The sequence below is a fragment of the Epinephelus lanceolatus genome, chromosome 3 (genome assembly GCF_041903045.1).
Source record: "Epinephelus lanceolatus isolate andai-2023 chromosome 3, ASM4190304v1, whole genome shotgun sequence".
In the NCBI taxonomy this organism is placed as follows: domain Eukaryota; kingdom Metazoa; phylum Chordata; class Actinopteri; order Perciformes; family Serranidae; genus Epinephelus; species Epinephelus lanceolatus.
This window is the reverse complement of record NC_135736.1, coordinates 5,948,196-5,967,812: the sequence shown is the minus strand read 5'-3', so window position 1 is coordinate 5,967,812 and position 19,617 is coordinate 5,948,196. Positions and strand designations below refer to the sequence as shown.

The following is a 19,617-nucleotide window of genomic DNA, read 5'->3' as shown; positions in this document are numbered from 1 at the left end:
CAGTCATGCTTGATCATAATACTTAAGCCAACATGCTAACACGCTTACACATTAGAATTAGGATGAAGCACATATTGTTTGCCCTTCTTCTTACAAGAAATGTCCTAACTAAAATTACAACAAGAAGTCCTTAAACAGGTTGGAGACATCATTTCTTATGAGGAATATTGATGCAGGTAGTGTGTGTTTGTGCAGAAGCTGACCTGAGGCAGAAGTTCGGGCTGGTTCCTCTCCAGCCGCTGCAGAGCCTCGAGGAGGAAGGGGGTCTCTCTGAATGCCAGGAAGCCAGCAATGTAGGGGGCCGTCAGGGTCACCATCTGACTGTCCTCATACAGCAGCTGGAGAGAGATGAGGGGAAAGAAACACTGGTAAATTTCGTATGCTGAGTTTCTATAGACTCTCTGGTCATCAAAAAGTCCCCACAAGATCATCCACACCCATTTGTGTCCTGTAAACTGCACCTGAGTAGTACACTGATCCCATACCTGCTGTCTCATAGTGATACATCCTTAACAACAGTTTCACTTTACTGTAATACCAGCCCTGGGTTTGGATACATGCATCTGTGGTCTTGAATGCAGCTCAGACAGTGACACTGTCAGGGTTCAGGTGCTTCGGACAAATGCGTCCACCCCAGTGTATAAGCAAGGGTGAGTCTACAGACACACACGCAAGCTGTGCAACATAATCACTAGCATCCCCCATCTGGCACAAAATGAAACATCTGTTACTTCTTGTTGATTTAAGGCTGTGAACATGTTCTGAACATCAGTAACGTTATTCTGTTTAAGTCACCTGCTGCGTTCAGAAGTGGACAGTGCTATATATCATATACAGCCTCAAAATGTCTGCTACAGCATCAGCCCAAAAGAAAATGTTTGCATTGTATGTGTCTGGTGGAGGAGATGGTGAAGGGCGTGACAGCTAGACAAGATGCCTGCCAATCTGTGGGCCACTGCAGACCACTGTTCGAGACCAGCAAACAACAAAACTTATTATTTTTTAACGCATCATTGCTGTTTCTCCAGCAGCTTCTTAGCCACCAAACATGAGTGTTTCGTAGTGACCCACTGGTGTTTTTCCAGCAGCTTTTCAGGCACCAAATGTGGGTGTTTTTTAGGGACCCATTGCTGCTTTTCCTGCAACTTTTTAGCCCCCAAACACAGGTGTTTTTTAGTGAGCAGTTGCTGTGATTCCTGTGACTCAATTCCAATCATTAGTAAGTTATCAGCTGAATGTTTTGCATGTTGTTGTCTTGGCTATCATTTGTTTGTCTGCCTGTGATTGGCTGCTAGTAGATTGGTTCAAACTCTATTTTTTATCAGGTGAATGAAGAGTTGATCAAATGCACATCCAAGTCAAAAATCCAGTGAAGTCCTGAGTCATGGGAGTAGAAGTCAACATTTCAAGTGTTGATTGATTTTATCAAACCAAATCTTGTGTCATCATATTCACGGCTTGAGTCGGATTCTATGTAATGTGACCACAGTGCTGCTGTTTGTCAGTATGTGAATATGTTTTGTACATGTAGATGCAGATGGTGACAAGAGTCAACAGACAGCTTTTTCAAATTATGAAACCAAACCTGTTAGAAACTCCCTCCAACTGACATTTTGAATTAAACTCACTTTGGGTTCATAATTTGGGTTCCTAAAATAATCAGATTTTCCATTTTCTATCCTGAACTTTACTTTTTTCAGTCAGTTCACATTGACAGTATTTACAAACCTCTGTACCTCTCTATCTTTACACCACCACAGGTAAACTAACCTCGCATGATGACCCTCTGACTATCCCATGGAGTATCCGCAGAGATCAGAAGCATCACAGCTCTTAGACCAGTTTGAAAATCTTTTTCAGCTCACAGTGAGAAAATCTGCCATGGTCATATTATGCTCAAACATCAGATACAAACACTTTTATTCAAGGCTTAGAAGCAATGGCTACAAACAGTACATGCAAAAGCTCTCATTTGTGCATGGAGGCACATCCGTCGACACAAGGACATTTTCAGAACAGACTTAGCCATCAGAAATGTCAGCTACCATTCAGAATATGTCAATGTTGTATTTTTGACTGCAGTGACCTTCATCCCCCTCTGCTACGCAGTGATGATAAAACGTTGCCGGTTCTTCTGTGGGAAAGTATTTTTGCCAAGAATCTCAATTTGGAGACCATCTCATGACGGAATCACACCAGCCACAACACAGATGTGGGACTTAAAATGAGGGCCAGGGACGTAAAGTCCCTAATCCCTGACCCCCTGCTTCTGGCGCCCTTGCTCAGACCACACTCATCTTTGAACTCAGCCTTCACTGTGAACTACACAGCTGTTTTGTGACTGCATCTTGTGCGGTTCTGATGCTAATTGCTATGACAAAATCTTTCCACAGACATATGAACACCTGGCAAAGTACTGCTTCATGGTAGTTCCTGCTAAAAAAGGTGTCACCAGGACAACATTATGCCATGACGACACACACACACACACACATACACACAGATTCACAAGGTGAAAACAATATCAGCCCTGCTGTCATGGCTGGCAGCAAAGGGCTGTTCATGCTGAGAAAGATATTCATTCAAAGTTACAATTATATGCTGAGCTCCTTTTTAAGACTAATTCATTTAAATGCAAAGTGAACAATAAAAGTGCCTTTTCAGTGTGACACTGTGCATCATGTTACTCGTATTACAGTGTCACAGACAGCCTCAGGTGGGAGTGTTAGAGTGATTTGAAAGCAAGCAGGGAACATAATCCCATTACTGGACAGCATATCTGAACAACGTTTCATTAGCTTCGTTTGGTCCCTGTATCAACAACATACAGTGACAAATGTCATTAATTATAATGGGTTATATAATGAGAAGGTGCCAACAGCCCATGTTAATGCACAGATAAACACCAGTGAGGAGGAATGCTTGTGAAAGGCTGTACAACAAATTAAATGAAATGAAAATTGGGGCTGCCAAGGTCACTTTAACAACAGCCAGTTTAACAAGACTCGACCTTGAGCTGTATTGTATATTAAACCTCGGTATTAACATTGCTTTTTATGCTTGGCAAGTCTGCTTCAAGTGCTTTGGTTGACTTCAAAAGTTTGTTGGATGACTTTAGACATTCATGAACTTTTTGGGTTAAGAATATAAAATACATACAACCAATGACAGAGGTCATAGTTCAAGTGATCAGAAGGCAATTTTACAAAATAATCTAATAACATTTTAGAGACCTTTGGGGTGTTTTTATGACACAGGGTTTGTGAAATACACTTTCAAAGTTATTCATGACATTGAAGTATATTTGGCATATCTACGTCTAGTTAGTAGGACTACATTTGTGTTAATATTGCTGATCCTCCTGTCCTCCTTGTACAGTGACCCCAGCACAATTTTAGGTTAAATGGATTACAGGTTAAACTTAAAGCTGCTATGATCAATATTTTTATATCAACAACAGATCAAATGACCAGGCGTAATGTGAAAGGTAAAGCTATGTAAACGTACAAGGAATAAACACTTGACTCTGCAGTTCACCTCAGAGCATTTTTAGCATCTTTAACAAACTTTACTGTTTTGGTTCTGTCTCACTGCTCTCATCAACTTCAGCTGTTGAAGGCTTAAAAAGCTCAGATAAACCGTCTGTACACCAGTAGTTCAGCACCAAACAACACAAAGACAAAGTCTGTGACAAGCTTGTGAACATAGTGGAGCATTTAGCAGCTAAAGGGCTAAAATAAGAATTAATATTGGACTTGCACCAATCAGCCAAAACAGTAAAACCACTGACAGGTTGAGTGAATAACGCTGATTAGCTGTTGACTAGTCTGGGGCCGTTTTGGTAAGGAAACGGAACCAGGGCAAGTGAGACAGGATCCGGAATTCGATGGAGGCGCCTTTCCGTAAAAATAAAAGCACCAAGCTAATAAAAATGCGGTGAAACTTTTAATTTAAAGAATATAATTTACAAGTAAAGCCCCAAGCCATTAAGTTAATCGATTTTCTTACACCCCTCATCACCCCAAATTGATGGTGTGCCAGAATTTAAAGTTTTACTATGGTGAACACTTTTAGTTTGGTGAATTTGGTGAATACCACATCTGCTCTCTAGACCGGAACCAGAATCCAGACAAAATTCAGAGTGAAGAGCCTGGTGACACGAAGCTAGCTGTTGACTGTTGCCTGCCATTGAGTGTCATTACCATGGGGGGAGGGGACATGACTCCAAATGAATGCTAAATTTGCTCCAAGACTGCTAGATGTGTAAAGAAGCAACTGTTTGATAATATGTTCAAAGTTTGTTCTGCTCTAAACATCTGTTTTATTTCTTATAAAAATCTTAGCTGAAGCTTATTCCAGAACTTTCAACCACATGATTTCATGAGTTCCTCAGCAGATGAAGTTTACTCAGCTGTCATGGAAACAGCTCGGTTTTCACCATTTAACCTAAGTACAGACCTTAGACCTAGGTTTGTACGTATATAGTGAGCTATCTCACCAAAAGCTAGTACTGTAAGTGGACCTCGGGTTCAGATATTTGTTTGTTAAATGTTCGTTTCCAAGGTCAGGAAACTTTCACTCTCTATACAGAACAAAAAATGTGTATAATGCCAAATTTTAATGTTGTGTGCCTTAAAATCCAGATATTAAGTAAATGTGGACCCGAAGTAAAAGAGGAGGAAGCAACAGCTCTGAAAAATATTTAAATAACTGCTCCCTGGTGGTTGAAGGTAGAGCTGTATATTGATTTCTAAAAAAAAAAAAAAAAAAAGGAGAATATCCTATCAAACAAGTGAAAATAGACACAAGACATCAAAAACCAATAGTTTTAGGGATACACAGGAAACTCATAAAACTTTAAACAGAATCACTGGATGGAGGCATTAGCAAGACAATACTTTGGACACTGGACACTGTGTATGCTGATTTCTTAACCAATATATAAAGTGACACCTCAATGGTAGTGGAAGCCCAGCAGCTGGATAAATGGGCTGCATCAAACAAAATTCTGCTTGGTGGAGGAAAATAAGTGGAATTGAGAATTTGCTTCTCCAGAAATCCAACACAACCTCCTCCTCCAATTTCTTGGAGGTTAGAAAGTCCCGGTTGTGACCACCACTGAGTACTTAGGCTTTTACCTGGAATCTGACCTGACCGGGACAATCAAGCTGAAAAAAAATGGCTCTAAATGGCTCCACTTTCTGACTGTTCTAGCCAGACACAGCCTACCCTGTGAGGACCTTGCCACCATCTAGAGTTTGAGCACCCCTGGTCAAAACTACCAGTACTACTTTGAGTAGTTAAGTAATTAGAAGATGAACTGATCTCCAAAAGGCATGGAGTTAAAGATGAAACATGCTTTTCAACATTTTAAGCAAGATTACTGTATTAGTGTTGTTTTATTCAATTTTAGAGTGAAAAAAGGAAAGGAACGCCATGCAGTTTGGGCACCCCAAGACATTTGAGCTCTCAGGCAACTTTTTACCAGGGTCTCAGACTATAATAAGCTTGCTAGGGATATGGCTTGTTCAAAATCATTGTTAGGAAAGGCCAGGTGATGCAAATTTCAAAGTTTTATAAATACTCTGACTCTTGAAACCTTGTCCCAATCCCAACTGAAAACTAAATCAACTGATGCCCACAAAGCAGGAGAAGGCTATAATAGGATAGCAAAGTGTTTTCAGGTAGCTGTGTCCTCCATTCGTAATGTAATAAAGAAATGGCAGTTAACTAGGAACTGTGGAGGTCAAGTTGAGGTTTGGAAGACGATGAAAACTTTCCAAGAGAGCTGCTTGTAGGATTGTTAGAAAGGCAAATCAAAACCCCCGTTTGACTGCAAAAGACCTGCAGGAAGATTTATCAGACTCTGGAGAGGTGGTGCATTGTTCTACTGTGTAGTGACAAATATGTACAAATATGACCTTCATGTAAGAGTCATCAGAAGAAAACCTTCCTGTCCTCACCAGAAAATTCAGAGTCAGAGGTTTGCAAATGAACATCCAAACAAGCCTGATGCTTTTTGGAAACAAGTCCTGACTTGATGAAGTTAAAACAGAACTTTTGGGGCGCAGTGAGCAAAGGTATGTTTGGGAAAAAAGGGTGCAGAATTTCATACAAAGAACACCTGTCCAACTGTCATACACTGGGGTGGATCGATCATGCTTTGGGCTTGTGTTCCAGCCAGTGGTACAAGAAACATTTCATGGGTAGAGGGAAGAATGGATTCAATTAGATTTCATCAAATTCTGGAGGCAAACATCACAGCATCAGTAAAAAAGCTGAAGGCTTTGCCATGGCTCTCACAGGCCCCGGACCTAAACAACATTGAAAATCTGTGGATAGACCTCAAAACAGCAGTGCATGCAAGACAGCCCAAGAATCTCACAGAGCTAGAAGCCTTTTGCAAGAAGAATGGGTGAAAATTCCCCAAACAAGAGTTGAAAAACTCTTAGCTGGTTACAAAAAACTATCTAGAAGCCGTGATACTTGCACTGATCATGCAGGGTGCCCAAACCTTTGCTTCAGGCTCATTTCCTTTTTTGTTATTTAAAAACAGTAAAAAAAAATAGCAATAAAAAAAGTAATGTTGCCTAAAATGTTAATAAAACGAGTCATCTTTAGCTTTTTTGCCTTTTGGAAATCAGGTCATTTTTTACTTGCTTAGCTATACACAGTAAACAGAATTTTGAACAGGGCCTGCCCAAACTTTTACATGCAACTGCACACTGCTGTGGCCAGGCTGTGTGTGGAGTATGGCAATGTCCTCCTGGTAGGGTGCAATAGAAGCCAGGCTGCACTGCTGGAGAGGGTGCAAAACTGGCCCTCAGGATCATCTCCAGAGGCTGCATTCTACCAATGCAACTACCATCTTTTCCCGAATAAGAGGAACAGGCAGCCACTCAATTGGTCAAAGAGATGACACACATACAACATCCACTCCATGATTTGCTCCCACAGACAGGAGCAGACAATACAAACAGATAGCTACTGAGCAGCAACACCCTTACACACACAGCCAGCGCAGAACAAGCAGGTTGAAAGCAGCAACTCTGCCTACAGCAATCAGACTATGCAATACAGAACTGAATACAACAAAATATAGATAACTGACGTTTTGGGGGCTCTTCTGTTGTATATAATTGTAGTGTTGTACATTAGTGTTGGAATTCACTGGTCCACAGATGATTTGTCATTTGTGCTGGACATGTAAAAGTTCTTTGTTCTTCAAACAAAAGACAGCCATTTGGGACTCATCTCCTCAGGATCATTTTTTCCTTTTTGGGGAATGGTTCCCCACGAGGTGATTAAATGTAAATTAAGTCACATTATTTAACATAACTCATAATTACTATTAATAATTATTTCCAATAGCCATTTTTATACTTTAATTGGAGATCTGTTATGAGGTCAGGCCCGTGTTGAGGCTTAGTTCCAACAATGGTCCCCCTTTGGTGAGGCATATATCCCAACATTAGTATATACATTTCTATATACTCAAACTCAGGTTTATATAGTAGTGTTCTGGTAAAAGGAAGTTAATGATAAGAGGGTTGAAGTCAGAAAGTAATAGGAGAAATAATCTAAGGTGATGGTAAAGCATTTAAAATCACTGCAGCCGCTGCCAAAACCAACGACACAGCCTTGGTGAAAGTATGAGTAATTTGTTGAAGTGTGTTCACAGTCGTCCTCATGCAGCCAACCTCCAAGAATCATAAAGAAGCAGTATATAAAGTAATGAAGGCTGCATTCCTCAATTTAAATAAAATTAGCAAGACTACTTTTAAGAGCAAATCAAACATTCTGATAGTTTTCCATCATGATATATTGTTATATCTTCATTATATGTGTTGAATATGTTTTGTAATCTCTTGTGAATTTTCCCTACACAGACTGTTGTTATGTAAGTGGTGAGGCACTCTGCCATTCTGTCCATACTGCTGCAGTTTCCACCTAAGGCCACCAGAGGCTGACAGAGCTGCTAGATCCCCCCATAGATCTGTAAGTACCGGGTGTAGTGAGGGGACAGCTCACCTCCAGGTCAGGGTAGCTGAGCACCACGAGCTGGGCACAGGCATTCACGTCATCCCCTTTGATGAAGGAGAGGTCCACTCCTCCGACTCTCTCCAGGCCTGAGAAGTCTGGACTCGTCTGCCAGTCCTCAGTGTCCTCCTCCACCACCTGCTGCCTGAGATGAGCCTGCTCACTGCACAGAGGACAGACTCCTGAGTCTAACGATGCAATCACAGGACACACGCAGGGACAAACACTCAAACTAATCCAAATGTCAAATCTGGACACAAGATTGGCCACTGTTATCACTCAGTGACTGACATGTGTTTCATTATATGGGGAGAGATCCGTTCACTTGGTAATAATTTAAGAAGTATTTTCAGTTAGTTCAGTTCATTCCTGGCTCCACACCATAATGTAGAATTATAATATTTGTTAAAAGAATATATTTTGTGATTTCGCTAAATAGTCAGGAAATGTTGCAGGGTTGGGTTGTGCTGGGAAAGGCCCTGATGTCACACTACAGACTCAGGCTGTTCTTAAAACGTGCCATATCAGAAAATATTGAGAAATGTTCATCATAACAGTGCCCCACATGACTTATTCAAATAGCTTGTTTTATCTGAGCAACAGTTCAAAACTTACAGGTCTCATATTAAGGGAACAGTGTGCTGGATTTAGGGAGATTTAATGACATCTCATGGTGAGGACTGCAGATTGCAACCAGCTGAAACATCTCCAGGTTAGAATTCCTTCTGTGTTTTTACTTAGCAGATGTCTCTTCCTCTCTAAAACAAACAGCCCAGGTAATTTAAACTAGTAAAAATACTGAATTAAGCAGTTTCATGTTACAAATCAGCTAGCCCAGCACCTGCTAAAGTGTGCTTACCTATCTTTTCTGATAACTTAATGTGCTCAGGTTATTTCTGATCCAGAGATTTTAACCAAGAGCTTAATTATTCTCAGTAGGGATGCACTGAAATGAAAATTTGTGGAAGAAGCCGAAGCCGAATAATATTAAACGCTTGGCCGAATGCCGAGGACCGAATACTGAATGCCGTTTTTTAGTTTTTCATTAGTTTTTGCAGATGAACCCCCTCCAGATTAGTGTTGTCACGGTACCAAAATTGGGACCCACAGTACAATACCAGTGAAAGTATCACGGTTCTGAGTAGTATTACGATACCACAGCAAAAATGAGGCAGATGTGCCTTTTGTCATTTATAAAAAGATAAATCACTTTTCTATAATACATCAATGATATTTCAATGGAATAAATTACTTATTGACTTATTCATACTTCAAAAACAGCATCAATAAGTGATTAACATAGGGGGGATCAAAATAAAATAAATAAATAAAATAAAAATCAACCAGCCACCCTCCTCCCCTGACAAGTCCCTTGATAAGTAAAGAACAGTCCCTAAAGTGCGGTGAGGTTTGTGGACACAAAGAGAGAAATGTGAACGGCTCGTTTCTCCTCTGATACGCCACATACTGTGTGCCGCCATGGCTCGGCTGTTCAGGTACTTTTCGGCAGTCATGACAACAAGTTATTCACCTGGAGCTGGACTTCTCCATCGCCGGTAAGCCGTTATCATGTGCCGCCGTATTTGACAGGAATACGTATTCCTGTCCATGTGTGTGACCCCCCTTCAACCCACAACCGCCGGGATTCGCCTTTAGTTTCTGCTGCTGGTTGAAATCTGTACTCACACAGCATGCTGAATGATTTATTTTGCCCGCACAAAACTATTTTTAGCCGCCAATGCGAGTGCGGTGACGGACGGAGTAAAATATCGCCACACTGCCGACATTTTACTCCATCCGTCACCGCAGGCTGTTTGATTGCGTCATCAAACCACGCCACTATTATTCGGCCTTGCTTTTCACTTATTCCACCGAATACCGAATGTGTGTTTTTTTTGCAATATTCGGCCGAATATATTTGGTTACCGAATATTTGGTGCATCCCTAATTCTCAGAGGTCTCTTCCTCTCCCAAGCAAATGGACCAGGTGATTAAAAGCAGTAAAAACACTAACTAAAGCGATTTCACAATCCAAATCACTGTTCCATCCGACACTATTTGGCACTTCGCAGATGGACTGCTTGATCAGCATCAGCTAACATGTGCTCACCTTTCTTCTCTGATTACTTAAGAGGTTTTAACTCAGGAGGTTTTGTGTTATCCACAGAGGCCCTTTCCCCTCCAACAAAAACGAAACAGGTGATTTAAACCAGTAAAAACATTGAATGTAAATTTGTGAAAAGCTTAAGCTTAATGGCTCATTCTAAGGTTAACGAAAACACAACAATTCTTATTTTTAGGTGATCATACACTAAAAAAAATGTATTATATTATATTCCATCTCTACCAATATATCCCCCTAAATCCTACACACTGGACCTTTAACTAACATACATTACAGAGGGTTGAAAGGCATTTTTTGCTTCTTCTTTTTTTTTTTTTTTAAAAAGGGAAAAAAATTAAAGAATTCCCTGACTATCAAAATATATGCAGATTAATTCATTGGGAATTTAAATTAATTTTTTTTTATCTTCTCCCCAATTTGCACAATTGCAAAAGTTCTGCTCCTCTAATATGTGTAGGTGGTGGTTATAAGAACATCATTACAAACTCAAAAATCTATGGTTGTTGGTGGCTCAAGCCCAGAGCTGGCTGGGACAAGAGTCACAACAATGGGACACTGAAGTGCAGCAACAGCTGTCAACATCTTATGGAACATTTTGTTTTGTTTCACCAAGCTAATACTTCAGGTCAGTTATGATAACGTGTCTACACTGTTGTAAATGAGTTCCAGTGACATCAGCTGGACTGTAAAGTGTACTGTATATAGCTGAGGTACAGACACAGAAGAACAGCACACTGACCTCTCCCACTGTTTGACAACATCGTCTGCAGGAGGAGCGGACATCTCTATCAGCCTGCTGAGGGGGACGCGAACAACTATAGACCGACTCTGAATAAGTAAAAGCAGCTGACAGAAGCAACGTGAGCACAAGCTTCTCTGTCCCTGTTTTGCTTCCGTGTATTGACGTCACTCCGAGGGCGGGGCTTACAACTAGCGTCAGTGTGGGTTTTAAGCGAGTATATCCTGCCATCTAGTGGATAAAGGGTGAATTACACTGATAGAAAAATGTTTTATGCATGCATTTCATTTTTCTGATAATGCTGACACTCAAGGGCGGATCATGAGAGAATGGGCCCTTGAGCACAGACATGCAAAGGGCCCCACCACCTCTCCTACATGAGAGCAAGACACACAGACTTTGAGCTGGTTTTGCCTCTTTTTGTAGTTGTTGTTTTTTTGCTTCTCTTTGTAGTAACCAGCATGTTTTTGTCTCTTTGTGGTATTTTTGTGTGTCCTTGAGGTTGTTGTGTTCAAAATTGTTTTGTATCTCCTGGGGATATATTTGTGTCTTTTTTATCATTTTGTTTCTCTTTGTTGTCACTTAGTAATTCTTTGTAGACCCTTTGTGTCTCTTTAAGTCATTTTGTGACACTTTGAGGTATATTTGCATCTTTTTTCTCTCTCTCTTTTTAGTTGTTCTGTGTCTCTTTGTAGCTCCTTTGCATCTCTTTCTAGATGTTGTGTGTCTCTTTTCAGTCATTTTGTGTCTCTTTAAGGTATATATTACACACCCAGGGCACTCCCTGTTTGAACTGTTGCCCTCAGGCAGGAGATATAGGACAATTAAGACCAGAACAAACTGGTTCAAGAACAGTTTTTATCCCAGGGCAATAATCACACGGAATGACAAATTGCACTAATGAATGCACATGTATGATTTTGTTGCTGCTGTTAAGGGCATGTGCAATGGGGGAACGTCAAGCGAATGTGAACGTCCTATTATAGCTCCATTCTTATAGTTTTTAAATTATGGTTACTGTTTCTTTCTTAACATAGCTTTTTCTGATGTCTTTTACACTACAGAGAATACACTTTTCAATTTTGTTGTTATGAAAATGACAATGACAATAAAGTATCTATCTATCCATCTATCTATCTATCTATCTATCTATCTATCTTTGCACATTTTTGGGTCATTTTGTGACTAGTAGTAGTTCCTTTGCATGTCTTTGTGGCCATTTTGTGTCTCTTTATTACTTACTAGATCTGTGACAAGCCTGTCACTGTTTCACATTGGTAAGTAGGGCAAAAAAAAAATGTATGATGATGAGCATAGCAGAGGTTGAGAGAGAACAGGCCGACTGATCTAATACCAACATGTCCAGAGATGACAGCAATTTTAAGGAGGAGAGAAAGTCTACTAAGACTCCCAAATCTGATCAAGTGGACTGATTTGTGATCAACAGCAATGGCATCCCCTGAAAACTGTGGAGTAGCATGCCAAAACCAAAAGCCATGACTGAAAATCAGGGTTTCACTTATGCTACTTAAATATATAGGCTCTTTGAAAATTATGTCAACATGAGAGTTAAGTGTAAGTACTATGTGATGTGCGCAGACTAATACTGGTAAAGAGAACATTTTGAGTTGCAATCCTTTTTTAATATGTTATGAATGCATTTATACATGGAAGGCAATTTATTGTTCTTCAATAGGCTAGTTGTCCTTTTTAAAAAATTTTACTGGAAACAAGCCTTCTCAAGTTTAGGGGAGACTCATGGGTCCCCATAGAACCCTTTTTTCATTAATATCTTGATGTGAGAGTTCAAGGGGCCCCTTTGAAAATGGCCATGCCAGTTGTACCCTAACTTTGGAGCTTTATTTAGCCCCTTTCTTGACAGTCTATGCCAAGGTGGTTGGTATCAATGTATGCCTTTGGTTGTCTATTATTTACAAGGTACCACTGTCTTTGTGCTAGCGTAAAAAAAACCACTACAGCCTCCAGTATATTGGCCTCCAAGTGTTTTCGTTGGGGAGGTGGGTGGGGGTGGGGATTAATCAAATCAAATCATTAATTAAAATTCCAACTGATGATCTGAAAACTCAGTTTTACACTACATGGTTTTTAAATGGAGAATTAATGATCCATTAGAATGGTATAGCTTCTCGAAGGGCAGGTATACTGAAACAAAACATGGACTGACACTGACATGTCCTCTGATAAGAGGACGTCTAAATGTAAGAAACAGACAGGAATGCAGATTGGACAATGAGATGAATAAAAGACAATCAAGAAAGGATGTAGAGAGGCGCATCTTTCAGTAAAACAATTTCACAAATGAAACCTGTTTGAGCTGGTGTCACCCTGCTAGTCTAATGGTCAAGGTGCATACTGTACGTCATTGCCAGTTATTTATCCGACATTTCACACATCCTAATTACACTATTAAATACAGGCAAAAAAAATCTGGAAAAAATTAACAATGCAAATGGCGAAACATTTCTGTGAAATATGGTGTACCTCAGAGCCCTGTTTTTAGCCCTCTGTTCTTCTTTTTATTTGACCCTTTTGTGAAGTCAGAATTAATTCCTACTGCCACATGGATGATACACTGTTATATGTGCATGTGAAGGTGGATAATCACACCAGTATTACGAATTTAGAGCCTGGCCTGACTGCTCCTTGCTGTGTCTAAATTCTGAAAAGAAGTTAAGTGCTAGCTCATTGGCCCTGCTCCACAGACATTTTAATCAGACAACAGTATTTCTTCAAAACTGTGTGATTTCACAATGTTTGACTGCCAAGAATCTTAGTGTTACTTTTGATCCTTCTCTATCCTTTGATCTACATCTCAGGAAGTCAGCAACACTGCTTTTCCCACCTACATACACTAAGACTGGCAGCAGAACTGACAGTACCTAAGGGGGAAATATGAGTCTGAAAATCACCGACTTGCAATAAGGACATTTTGGTCGGTAGGAACAGATTAGTTTGGGGTTTTTTTTATCATTATTGAAGTGATGCAGCAAACATGAATCCCATTTGTATATTCTCATTAACAAGTCATGAAAAGTGAATACAGTGACACAGTGATTATGAAATGTTGGGAAACACTCCAACACAATATCAGCAATTTAAATGCAGTTTGGAAGTCACAGTCTCAGTTAATTAGAAGTTAACTGTGTGGGTCTAGGTCAAAGAAACAAAGAAAAAATAAATAAATGTGACACGTGCGTTTTTTTCTCATTTCTCATAATTCAAGTTTAATGTTTTCAAAAAATGTAAAGGCGCCATATTCTCATTAATCCAAACATGTACTTTTTACATAATTCCTCAGATCAAAGTAAAGAGAAGATATGCAACAATGTCAGAGAAGGAAGCAGAAAGACAGATAAATGTGTTGAACAGTCAAGACAAACAGTTATAGCCCTCATTTGTCAATGAGATCTTGATGTGTGCATGCTGTAAGAGCTAAAGTCAGAGAGGCAGGAGACAGCAGACCATGGACATTTTCTGGTATGTGGTAATTGAGATGGAAATGAAACAAAAATATCTGATCTGAGAACACTTCTTTATGCCTATGGCTTCAATCAAGGTCCACTCTGCTTTCTTAGATATACACAGTGAATAGAGCAAAACAGCAACACTGGAGTGTACAAGTGACAAAGAGTTGATAGAGAGAAAGAGAAACAAATGGAACTATAAGAGTAGTTTGGTCTGGGACCGATGATTCATCATCAGTCCAACCGTTGAAGAAATGGAAAGTGAGCCTGCTGAAGGAATAACCAGGTGAAGGAAAGTTAGCCATCTGATTCTAGACATGCTTCAAAGTGAGAAGAGGCCTAGTAAAGAAACACAGCTGCTGTGAGGGGCAGAGGGAGTGTTAACACACATTTTACAGGCATATCTTTTATCCCCACTATTTCTAACATTCATTCTTATACACCATCATACATACTCTTAATAGCCCACAATCTGAGGAGGTCCTTTTTCTCAGTAAAGCATTTTATGTTATTGCAGTTAATGACAAATAGTTACCACAAGTTAACCCTTAACCTTTCATTAATTATTAAAAAACCATGCAGTTTCATGTATCAAAAGGAAAACTGGCAGGGCCAGTTTTTGTACAAGTCTATTCCCACAGAAGGAGAAAGACTGTGTCTTATCCACATTTGTTTCTTCTTTTGCTGTCAGCTGCACTTTGTAACGATGGCAATAGCACAAGAATGACTCTTGGCATCAGTGATCGTTTCTGCCCTCTACAAGGAGTCAGATCTACGTGAAGTCATCGACACTAATCAACCAGATAAAACTGTTGCATGGATGTGTTGCATTTAGAAATGTTCATTCAGATCACAATCGCTCATCTATTACAGTGGTGACCTTGAAAAAAGCAGTTTCTAAGTGATGCATACAAAGGCTAAAATGGTATTTATTGACACATGACTCTTAAAAATGGCTATATCTTAATCTTTAAATAATACATCTGTAAACCCAATCACCACGTGAGCATGCAGTAACACACCACACTGCTTCACCCTATCAAGTACTCATCTCCAAAAAAAGACAGTAACAAACTCCAACCAACACTTATACATGTACAGTATCAATATGTTGTCTTCTGGCGCACCGTCAAATGATAATCATAAACATTCATCCGTAATGCACACTGAAATCTACATCACTCTGAAAAACAAGTCATGAATGATGACGGTTCCGCCCAGTTACATCACAACCCTCCAAATTCAGGCATTTCATTAGCTGGCGAGCACCAGCCAATCAGTAGCACATTCACAAATCAGTGACAAGGCATCTCCTTTACAACTTGATTTTGACCCGAGTTCCTCAATTGTGCAGATGTTGGAAGAAAGCAAACTAACTGTCATTTTGAGGAAAATTTATTAAAAAAAAAAAAAAAAAAAGTGCTCAGGAGAAAATCTGAGTTATTTTTGTTTCTCTCCTGACAGAATGGTAAATGGAAGCTAGAAGTGGCGCCAAGGAACTTTGTTGTTTACTGGCTCAGTTTGCCCGTCTGTCTGCCTGTACACAACTTACAACAAAAAAAAAACTCATCTGCAATCAGCACCCATGATCGTCCACATACATCTTAATGATAAATAGAAATATTTCACACAGTAGAAAGTCAAACTCGTGTTATTGCTTCTAGCGGATTTAGTTCGCCAAGAGTCAGACCCAGGTCAAATATTCAAATGCTTGTCAAGGTATGATAAAGCCCTCGAGAGGTGGAGGGGTGGGGTTTGCCACATAAGACAATAAAATGAATGACAGAAAGCTCACACAGCCTCTGGAAAATATGTGAATGTTAATTTCCCGTCAACTGGCAGCTTTGCTGACATTATCTGCACTGTCGTGATTCAGTAAGCTCCACCCACTCCGTAGTTCCATGTCGATTTAAAAACAAATTGTCTGCAGGTAATCTTTGACCCAGGTCCAGTTCAGAGTTTACCCTGCCCACCCACACTTGACCTATAAACAATTCACCAGATTGAACAATCCTCTCTGGTAATATGGCAAACACTGTAAATTTTTGCATGTAATTAAACATCCATATGTGCATTTGTGTTGGTGTTTGTACGTAACAGCACATCCAGTTTTTCAGAGAGTGCACATGAATGAGGTATGCATCGTCTCAGTACTGTATATGTAGATGTAAATGCATATATGTAACAGCGCCTCCAGTGTCTTCATCCGGTCCCATAGCTCCAAGGATGAGGATATTGCTTTTTGCAGCTTCTGGTGCCACAAAGGCACCGCAATTCACCTCCTGACCTTTAACCTCTCCACACAAACAAACATTCGCTAATGTTCTGATTCAAACTGCTGCCCGGCAGAGATGCCAGGCACAAAAAAATATATGACCTTTGTGCAAAAATCAGCCCTTTAAATTGTGTACACAGTCTGTTTTTATCTTTTTGCCTCAGATATTTTTTTTATTCTTTGTCTTCTGTTTGTGCAAGCATGCTTCAGTTCCCAAGAGACTGGCTGTGCAATAGGAACAGAGTTCAAAGACGATAAGGAAGGGCAGAAGGAGAGTTGGCTTCGGTGTTGATGGGAAGGGTAGTGGGGGGTGGGGGGTGGGGGACTGTGGGGATTGACGTCCTCAGCTCCCAGTTTCTACCTAGAGATCATGGAGCTGGACTGTGATTGGCTGGAGGAGGTGGTGGCGGCGCTGAGCTGAGAGAAGCCGCTGTGGCTCGACTCCAGGCTGGTCATCGAACCCCTGATGTAAAAGACAGAGGACATGTAAGCGGACACAAACTTCACACTATTCAGCTCACTTCACATGTATGCAACAGCAGTCTGCCACTGACTAACTGAATGCAATCTGTGTGCACGACTCGTGCTCATGATGCAGAACCATGCAGCCAGATCAAACCTACGGGGGGGGGAGATTAATTCACTCTGTGAGGCACACCACAATCAGGCTCTGCCACAGACTGCAACAGACAACAGTGTATCAGGTAGAGAGGTTCAAGTGTGCTTGTTTCAGTGAAGTATTTTACTGTGGAGGCAGTTAAAGGGGAACTACGTCTATTTTCAAAATTCTTACATGTTATTCATATGGTCTAAGACAGTCCAAAAATATGAATAAACATGAATAACTCTTCCAAATCCAAAACTGGAGTGCTAAAACTCAAATTTGTGATGTCATCAGGTACAAAGTCTGGAGCTCCTTCTATAGACGATAAATTGTAACAGATGTTGTAAATGACAGTGAGAGCACCCAGGCCAATGTTCTGAGTATATGGGTACATTACACTACACTAGTATAAAGCTCATTGACGTATGAAGCAGAAAGCACACATTCTGTGGGTCCCATTCATTGTCTATAGGGCAGCTCAACACTTTATACCATACAATAGTGATACTCAACGTATGGCCCATGGGCCAGGATGCCAGGTGGCCCACCAATTTTCTACTATCAGCAATTATCAGAATTGGCCATCATGCTTTTTCTTACTTTGCACAATGAATGAATATTAGATACATTGAACAGTATTGTATTTCATGTCTCCATCTGCTGGTGGGCCATCATGATAAGAGTATGCATGCATGGGGCGTCGGTGGCTTAGTGGTAGAGCAGGCAACCCATGTACAAGGCTGTTGCCGCAGCGGCCTGGGTTCGACTCTGGCCTGTGGCCCTTTGCTGCATGTCTCTCCCCCTCTCTCTCCCCTTTTCACACTTCACTATCCTATCAATTAAAGGCAAAAAATGCCCATAAAAATATCTTAAAAAAAAAAAAGCATGCATGCATAATATAATGTTAATTCCACTATAGAGGAGACTTGGTGATCACTAAAATTGATTGGGGGGGGGGGAGTGGATATATGGATGTTGGTATTGGTTATCGGCCAAAGAAGTTGTTTGTGTCGGCATATCGGATATCGGCAAAAAAAATAAATACTGTGCATCCCCACTGATGAATATTATCAGTGTTTTTCTTTATTAACTGGCCCCTGGTCTTTCATTTCATAAAAGTGGCTCTTGGGCATAGCAAGTTGGATATCCCTGCCCTATGACATCATAACTTTGAGTTTCACTTCTCTGGTTTCTGGCTTTGAGAGAGAGTAGCTCATGATCACAAATATTGGTTGAACTTCACTAGGCCATGGAAATAACATATTGATGTTATTAATCTTGGTGGTGTTTTCCTTTAAGGTGTTTTGTTGAGGGCAGAAGCAAATCCACTCTGTCTCTATATAAAACCAAATAGTGTTATGGCTTCCTGCCTACGGCACAGTATGAAGCATTTTGTTCTTTTTCGTGTCTTTTTTACATTCACTTTACAAAAATAATTAAATGGGACATCTTGATATGTTTTTATCGATGTAGAATGTAGGCTGCTTGGTGTTTGCTTGGATCAAAGAGTCAGTTTAACAACATGTATATTTTGGCACTACAATCTTTAAAGGCCCATGTCTATAATGTATCACACACACCTACATAATGCATGACAACACATGAAAATGCATTAGGATGTTTTGTATCAAGCATTTAAGGACATACAGATATAAACAGAATAAGGAAAGGTCAAGCATGACAATTTCTCACAGGAATTTTCCTCATTTTGCATTAAAGGCTTTTAAAAGAATAGTGAACGTGAGATATTGGGCCCACTGATGCTTATGACTGAATTCTGACAGTCTGTCACTTTTTTTTATTTTTGAAAAACAAACAAACAAACGTCAGGTCAAATCAGCTCTCACTAACCTTAACTAAAATTAATTCCATGACTGACTTTTGGCCTGAGCTCTGCGTCTGTACTCAGCCAGACTGTTTGAGGTAAAAGTATCACTGTGCATTATGAATGCTTGGCATGTGTTATAGGTACATTACAGACATGGGAAAAGAAAGGGTTAGCTAAATTTCATATTCATTTTCGATATTTTCACAATCTCAACCAGACATATCAAACATTAGCAAAACATCATGTGAAATGCTACTCTAATGAGTTAGATGGCGATCTCAAGTCTGATCAAAGGTCAAAGTAAAAACAGCAGGTGCACTGAGAGCAAAGTGAGAATCAGTAAGTTGGTAGTACAAATTAATGAGTGAAGAAAAACAAGTACAAATGCAAGGAAATGTCTCTGTAAGTAAGTAGGTATACTGTACAACTGCATGTGTTGGTGTACATTGTGTAGCTGCACATTTGGATGTCCAGCAGTCGAGCACAAGTGGGCTGAACTTAACCCAGCCTAGGATTTCTGA

The 19,617-nt window shown here is 40.1% G+C and overlaps 2 protein-coding genes across 4 annotated transcripts in view; both read right to left on the bottom strand.

Moving 5' to 3' along the window:
* The window catches only part of LOC117255021 (endonuclease V-like), a 120,285-nt gene extending 109,205 nt beyond the window's left edge, over nucleotides 1-11,080 (bottom strand). The window contains exons 1-3 of one of the 2 annotated variants that reach the window (XM_033623560.2): nucleotides 10,905-11,080; nucleotides 8,032-8,203; nucleotides 204-338 (exon numbers count right to left, since the gene is read on the bottom strand). In XM_033623560.2, the coding sequence (XP_033479451.1) occupies nucleotides 204-338; nucleotides 8,032-8,203; nucleotides 10,905-10,948 (351 nt within the window). In that variant the 5' untranslated portion in view covers nucleotides 10,949-11,080. Of the gene's footprint in view, nucleotides 1-203; nucleotides 339-8,031; nucleotides 8,229-10,904 lie in introns of both variants that reach the window. The other variant, XM_078166733.1, reaches the window with a different exon arrangement.
* Nucleotides 11,081-14,121: 3,041 nt separating this feature from the next.
* The window catches only part of LOC117255246 (SEC14-like protein 1), a 49,481-nt gene continuing 43,985 nt past the window's right edge, over nucleotides 14,122-19,617 (bottom strand). For both annotated transcript variants that reach the window (XM_033623947.2, XM_033623948.2), the window contains one exon: nucleotides 14,122-17,127. In XM_033623947.2, coding sequence (XP_033479838.1) covers nucleotides 17,022-17,127 — 106 coding nt within the window. In that variant the 3' untranslated portion in view covers nucleotides 14,122-17,021. The remainder of the gene's footprint in view (nucleotides 17,128-19,617) is intronic.